At 30.8% G+C, this 7469-nt stretch overlaps 1 protein-coding gene across 2 annotated transcripts; it reads left to right on the top strand.

Annotated features, from left to right (window-relative positions):
- The first annotated feature begins 6344 nt into the window (after positions 1-6344).
- LOC110280702 (phosphatidylinositol/phosphatidylcholine transfer protein SFH11-like) lies at positions 6345-6874 on the top strand. 2 transcript variants are annotated; one of them, XM_021141795.2, is made up of 3 exons: positions 6345-6437; positions 6535-6612; positions 6705-6874. In XM_021141795.2, the coding sequence occupies exons 1-3, from the start codon at positions 6381-6383 to the stop codon at positions 6861-6863; spliced, it is 294 nt and encodes a 97-aa protein (XP_020997454.1). In that variant the 5' UTR covers positions 6345-6380; the 3' UTR covers positions 6864-6874. The 2 variants fall into 2 exon arrangements, with proteins under 2 accessions (XP_020997454.1, XP_052116075.1); XM_052260115.1 differs by having other exon boundaries at positions 6681-6874.
- The last annotated feature ends 595 nt before the right edge of the window (positions 6875-7469 follow it).

Here is a 7469-nt window from a genome sequence, read left to right as displayed (position 1 = left end):
CTGTGAGGCGTTTGGGTTATGATTTCAACTTATCGAGGTAGGGGCATTTTTCAGAAGACTAAAGTTTATATTTCGGAGTTGCCATATATAGATATTTATGTGAAAAATGTATTTCAGTGATTGTATAAGTTCTATGCATTGTTTGATTGTCTTGGATGGATATGCATGCTTGTCTGATTGGATTATTGTTTGGTTTTAAAAAATGGACTGCTTTTGAAGTGTTTCTTTAAAGTTATTTCTTCTAAAGTTTTGAAATCGAGTTTAATCCGTTAGAGGTTGATTTGAGCTTGAGTTAGTTTTCTTGAAATATGAGAATAGTATGCACCTTTGGATTCAGGGTGATTTTGATCTGATTTGGTTTTGAACTCGTTAAAGAGGGTTGCAGAATGGTTTGGTTGGGATCCAAAAAGGGTGGTAAAGTCCAAGTTCTAGGGAGGTGCTGCCGAATTTTCTATAAAATCTAAAACTTTGTTTGAAATATTATTTTGAAAGTTTGAATTTGAGAAATCGTATTATTTGATTTATTAAGGAAATAGTATGTTTCAAATTTAATTTAATTGAGAAAAACATATGTCTTGAGTTTAATTTATTCAGAAAAAGAATTACTTTACAATTTTAAATCACTTAAGAAAAGTACTATGTCCTAAGGACAATTTGATCTATAAAAAGAGTTTATGTTTTGAATTGGATTTAAGGAATTTGTTTAGAGGAGCTTTAATGAATTTACAAGAAAATGGACTTTGATTGTGTTTTATGATGTTTTTGGAAAAGGTTGAAAGAATTGGTTTTAAGAATGAAATTGTGATTGATTTTGGATTTTAACTTGGTTCAAAATTTTTAATTCACATGATTTGGTTTTGATTTGGCTTAGAAACTTCCTTTGAATAACTCAAATTAATGAAACAATGATTTTTGAGAATCTTTACTGAATTTATGGAAATGACGTCGGTTGTTTTTTCCCTAAAGTCTTGAGACCTTGCCATGAATTTTAATTAATAACTTTTGATTTTAAAGTGATTGAGCGAATGGTTTGAAAATGAATGATTTTGAGAAGTTCAGAAGAGATTTTGAATTTGGCAAGGTTTTGAAGTCGTTTGGGAGTTTTGGAAAGATGTTGCAAAAATTGGCTTTGTTAAGAAAGGAAATTGATTTGAGAAAAAGTGGTTCTTTAATATGTTTGTTATTTGAAAGTAAGTGGGCCAAGAATGATTAATGAAATAAGAATTTAAGCCTAATTGATTGTGGATATTATTGAGAATATAATGAGGGTTTCAGGCCTGGCAAGTATGGTGGTATAATCCTGCTTGCTCAGTGCGTAAACCGTTGTGCAGGGATGGTGGTTTTATCTCGCCTGCAGTGAGGATGGTGGTTTTATCCCACTCATGTATTGATAAATTGTTTAGCAAGGATGGTGGTGTGATCTTGCTTGCATATTGTTTTATGTAGGTAAGGATGGTGGTTTAATCCTGCTTACTGTAGAGGCAAAGACGGTGGTTTAATCCCGCTTGCGTGTTCCGAGAAAGGATGGTGGTTTAATCCCGCTTGTTTTTGGAACCTACGGATAAGGATGGTGGTTTAATCCTGCTTATCCGAGTCGGGTCTGGCAACATAACCGATGTATGAGCTCATGGTTAGTAGGACAGGCATGCATCATTTGCAGCTATGTGACATTGATTGGGTGTGTTTATTGTATATGTGGTTTGCCTATGTGAATAATTATGTTTAACTGCTAATTGCTATACTTGATGTAACTGCTTTGATTGTGTTTGAACCTTCTTACGTGTGTTTGTGACTGAAATTGGTTGAATTCATGGTGAATTGGCTGTGGATAGATTTGTTTGGGCCTAGGGCCGTGGTTGATTATGAGATGGACCAAAGGCCGTGTTTGTTTTGAGTTTTTGGTTTAGAAAATTATGAAAAACTAAACTGGTTTAGCATAGACTTAATGAACCTATGCTTGGAACAGCTTGGTTATTCATGCTGCCTAGGAAAAACTTTTAAAAAGGCTTTTGGATTTCTGAGAAATTAACATCTTCCTCATTTAGAAAGGATTTTGGATTTTGAATATTAAATCTTTGGTTTTGAAAAGATGCATAAGGCGGTTATTTAATCACTGTATTTTAAAAACAGTTTTATTTCACGTATCCTATTATAGTAATTCTCTTATCCCATAGTGAGAACCAGCAAGGACGATGTTCTCACTCCACTACAGGTCTTTTCTTTTTAGGTTATGGACGACAAAGTTTGGAAGAGCCTATTTTATTTCCTTTTCTGTTTTAAACGATGTTTGTGTCATATTAGTTACTTTTTCCCTTGCCTTTATCTTCACAAGTTTTATAAGAGGGATAAGATTCTGATTATGTAATGCTTGTAAAATTTATTAAGATGCATATATATATATATATCCTTTGTAAGTATTGAATTTTGTATGGATGTATGTTATCTATTAAAAGTCTTTTGAGCGGTAATATGATTAAAGTTTTAAACAGGCTCATATTTTAATATCAAATATTATAGGAGTCATCGTAAAACCCGAACTATCACAGTAGCACAGTCAGAAGTGTGACATTTTGATAGTTAGGGTGTTACATTATGGTATCAGAGCAGTCTTTCCTGTAGAGCCTGAAGAATGGACCAACTATGCTTCAATTGCATACTCTGAGCATCTATCATGTAGCAGGTCTTGTTTGGATAACGAGAATTAGAGCTTTATGTACACAACGATCTATTGATTGATGCCATTAGTCTGGCATTGCATAATTCTTGGTATTAAGTTTGGCGGGCTTAACATTAGTGAATTATGTATATGGAAGCACTAATAGGTTATCATACATGATATACGAGTTATAGAAAATGCGAATCGCGAGTTTTGGGAACAATAGAATCTATTCCTCGAGGTTACTCAGTTAGGTGTCTTGAGCTCTATGAATGTCATGCGACTTGTTCTCTCATAAGTTTACCTTGGAGTCCTCAATTGCTATTTCTTCGGGGAAGTAAATTGATGCTTCCCCAACCATATTCTTCTATTCATATGCTTCCTCATTTGATTCTAATCACATATGTCTGCTTAACGTCTTTAGTGTCTTTGCCTTTCTTTGTTTAAACTCTTTTCTTGATCCGTGTATTCTTTTGTATAACTTTAAACTTGTTTTGATGCAGTGTATTCCTTTAAGCTCTCATTCTGAGTTCTTTTTGAAGTTGTGATTTAATTTTTCTCTTACTTGACTATATTTACAACCATTATTCTTGAAGCGTTTATAAAATCATTTTTGACTCGATGTAACCTTCTCTATATAAAATTTTAAAATTTTTTTATGCAATTTGAAAACTATTTACTCCCAATACCTCGCCAGTTCTTTAACTGGCTTATGAAAATATACTTATTTTAAAAATACTACTTGATTTTCTAACAATTATATTGTAGTTTTTACAAATATCTTTATTTGATTATGTATTTAGATATTCTTCAAAGAAAGATTTTTGTCTCTTTCCAGTTGATTTTCGTTTAATAAACTTCACCTAATTTATTTTTAATTTGAGTTTGGTTTAGCATATTACATTATTTATACATTTGTTGTTCTTTTAAAAATATTAGACTCATATCTTTCCTTTTGAGAACGGACCAATTCCTTCTGAAGCTTTTCATTTCTATGGATGTCATACTTGATTCTATTTTTAATTATTCATTTACTTTTATGAACATCACCATTAATCTTAGTTTTTCTTCTCTTGTGAATCTCTTACTTGTCTTTCTTTAGTCAAAAGTTCTTTCTCAAGAATTTACAGTTGATGGAGTTGTCTTTCTTTGTAAGTTTTGTATTCTTTTGGATCAATTAAAATCTTGTTTGAACTCCCTTGATTTAAGATCCTTTCTCGTATGGCCTGATTTCTTTTTAATTACATCCTAATTTTCTTGAATGTTCTTCTGAGGTGGTGATTTCAATTATATTTTGGGAGTTTTGTTTTGAACCTTTTTAAAGAAGTTTTGAATTCTCTTTGAATAAATTCCAAACTAATTTTTTTTGTTGCTTGACTGTAACTGAAATCATTCTTCAAATTTTGATAAAGTTGTTTTGAAGTTGGCATGCACTATTTTAAATGAAGTTTTGAAAATCTTCCCTATTTAGCAAAAACCTGTCTGTTTGTAATGCACTACTTATTTTCTTTACTAGCTTATAAGCAAATTTTTACCTCAGATTTTCTTTTCTAAATAGAGTTTAACTTCTTCTTCCGTCTTTGCTATAATTTTTATATACGCTTGTTTGAATATGAACTTTGAAAATTTTTGAACAAGCATTTGATTTTCTTCCGAGTTTTATGATTACTTTTGGTTAAGTTGTGCACCTAACTATCTTTCTAAAATATTTGAGGAAATAATTTGCTTTTAGCCAAACTAGTGTTCATTTTCTTTTAGAACTCTATGTAATCTGTTTCAACATGGAATTGTATTAAAGTAATGCCACATTTATAGTATTGTTCTTTTACAAAATTTTGTTGTGCACCTTTTCTTTGAGAATGTGAAATCGTTTTTGAAAAAGTTTTCATTTTTTATGAGCAATGCATTCGAAAGTATTTTAATCCTACTTTTGAGTCTTGTAAGCTTTGTTTTTGGTTTTAGACATTCTTCTTTTGTAAATCTTATACTTCTTTAACTAAGCTTGATTTTGTTCAAACTACTGCACTACCTTTTCTTTTACCGTTTCGATTGGACTTATTTGATTCGGTTGTACGTTATTCTTGAGGTTGCCAAAGTGATTTTCTTTCCAGCACTCTTCATCACTTGTACATCCTTATTTACTTGTAGTTCCATCAATTCTTTCAAAACCCTTGCAGAGACTATCTTGTTACCTGTCCTTCTTTTTCAAAGTCCTATATTTTTCTGAATAAACTCGAGAATTGTTTTGATATCACGTGCGACCTTCATGCATAGTAGTGCGATGCGTTAGTTCTTTAAGATGTGGTATGTGGATATAGAAGGTGAAGCGGTAAGTTTACGACATTATGAGAAGTTGTGGGAGTTTTGTTCCTTACGAAAGAGTTTGCGGGCGTTAGGCTTGTGACCGGTTATGAGGTTGTAAAGTGTTTGATGGAGTTAGAAAGTTAAAGTTCTGAAGTGGGTAAGAGATCTGTGAGCGAACGTTTTACCCGTTGTTTAATTACCAGCTTGCTTTGTAGCCTTTTGCCACTTTAACTATAGCTTTGCTTTGTTAACACCTATCTTGTATCTTCTGCCTTACACCATATTTTATCCTTATATTTAAATCTTATAGTTATTCAGTATTTGAACATATATATATAATTTTTAAGGACAAAAATTTTTATAAGGTGGGTGGAATATAAGATTCAGAACTTTTCAAAAGTTATTACAAACTAATTTCAAATTATATATATTTATTTGCAGTTTTAAGTTCATAAATTATTTTACTGAAGATAATTAAAAATAGTTTTGATTAATTGGATTTGAAATAAATTAAGATTTTTATCCAAACTCTATAATTTTGGATTATTTTCCTATTTACTATTTAAAGTCTTAGAAATTCAATAATAATGATGTTGAAAAATTTAAATTAGAATTTTATCCAATTTTTTAATTATTGAATTAATTTTTATATTTAAATTATAGAATCAGTAGTTAGTAATTGTAGAATAATAAGATTTTTATATGATAATATCTTTATAATTAAATACTTTTATGTTTTGTTAATGTTGTTGTCATGGTTAGTTTTCTATTTCACTGAATATATGCACATACGTCAAGAAAAAATTGGGAAAGAGATAGCTATTTTCTTATCTGCGTCATTATCAGACGTAATATGCAAGCCTTCTGTGATCTCATTTGGTTAAAGGTAACTAACTCTTCATATTTTATTTTATTTTACCTTTTTTTCCCTTAACATAGTGATGGTTAAAGGTTAGTGATGAATTATCAACTTAATGACTTCAATTTTATGATAATATTTTTGGTTGCTAAGGAGAACAAGTGCTAATAAAAATGACTTATGCCATATTTTAAAATGTTTTTTAATGTTTTTATGATAATGTTTTTTTTATCATATTTATGAAGAAATGTTATTTTCAAAGAGTTTATCCTCGGTGATTCTTCTTATGCCATACAATCTTCCAGATTCATGCGTGCCCTTTTAATGTTTAAATTATGTTCTTAATATTTCGGCATTTTCTCCTTTACAATTGTCGTGGTTTCTCACTTATGAGCATTTAAAAATTTGAAGTAGCCTCCATACTAAACCATTTTGTTGTGGTTTTTCAAACTGTGTTAATTAGTTGCCTTTCTTGTTTGTTAATAAGGTTGCTTCACATGAGAGATTTTGACTTGTTGAGAACAAGAGAAAACATTTAGAATAAGATACCCTGCATGTTCAATGGCAGCTAAAAGGCACATAGCATCTACTACAAGTATCTTGGATGTTAATAGAGTAGTAAGCACATTTTAATTTCGACTAGTTCAATTCAATTTCTAGCGCTAGCTCCAATTTAATGCATATGGTTTTAATTGGTGGGTTAATATTATTCCAGGGAATGTCTAATTTCTCAAAGCCAGCAAGATACCTCTTTTTGGAAATTCAAAAGATGGATAGTAGTTACTATCCCGAGGTATATGTGTATATCTCTCAAATAATTCTTTTTCAAATGGAAGATTGAACTTACTGATTACAAAACAGTTCGCTACATGGATGGCCTTGCAGACTCTTCATAAGCACTTTATTATCAATGCTGGATCCGGCTTCAAAATGCTACGGAAAGCTGTTAAGACATTCCTAGATGTTCGCATAGTAGCAAAAGTTCAAGTATGGATCATTATTATGTTCCATCATATTATTCCATTTTCACATATCTTGAACTAACACAATTCTTATTTCAGGTGTTATAATTATCTTAATGTGTTACTTGAGGCTATTGATGTAAAGTAACAATTTCTTTTCCTTTTGTAAAGTCATCGCATTTTTATGGTAAATGTGATAATATAGTGGACCTATAAGATTTAATTATTGTTTGATTATTATACAGTAATTTGCCAAGTTTTTTGGGTGGTAAATGCAGATGTTCTGATTATGGAGGATGCTTAATGAGTGATAGAAGTACACGAAAAAATCCAGATCTAGTTAAAATGATTAAGGTTTGGCAGTACTTGAAAATGGCATATTTTTTAACTCTTTCAACATCAAAAGGGTTGTGCTTTTACTCGGCATGTATGAATAGTAGTTGAGAGATATATATCACTTAATTTTGTAGGTCATTTCTTTGAGAGAAGAGACGGATAATAAAAATGATTCAAATAGTAGTGATGTGGCTTAGTATGGAATATGGAGTATGAAAATAATGATGTGGTTTCTCACATGTGCCTCTCTTTGTTGAAAATCAAGACAATGATCTTGGTTAGGACTATAAGGAGTTCATCCTTTTAGATTAATTTATTCTTTCATTCTTTTTTTTTTTTTGCTTTTTTACTG

This window comes from Arachis duranensis, chromosome 4 (genome assembly GCF_000817695.3).
Source record: "Arachis duranensis cultivar V14167 chromosome 4, aradu.V14167.gnm2.J7QH, whole genome shotgun sequence".
NCBI lineage: Eukaryota > Viridiplantae > Streptophyta > Magnoliopsida > Fabales > Fabaceae > Arachis > Arachis duranensis.
This window is presented reverse-complemented; position numbering and strand designations above follow the sequence as displayed.

What these genes read in the sequence shown, in the direction of transcription:
- LOC110280702 (XM_052260115.1), top strand. Translation starts at nt 6,381, where the DNA reads ATGGCAGCTAAAAGGCACATAGCATCTACTACAAGTATCTTGGATGTT. An exon ending in TCTTGGATGTTAATAGAGTA is followed by an intron (nt 6,438 to 6,534) that starts GTAAGCACATTT and finishes ATATTATTCCAG; the next exon opens with GGAATGTCTAATTTCTCAAA. An exon ending in ATAGTAGTTACTATCCCGAG is followed by an intron (nt 6,613 to 6,680) that starts GTATATGTGTAT and finishes ATTACAAAACAG; the next exon opens with TTCGCTACATGGATGGCCTT.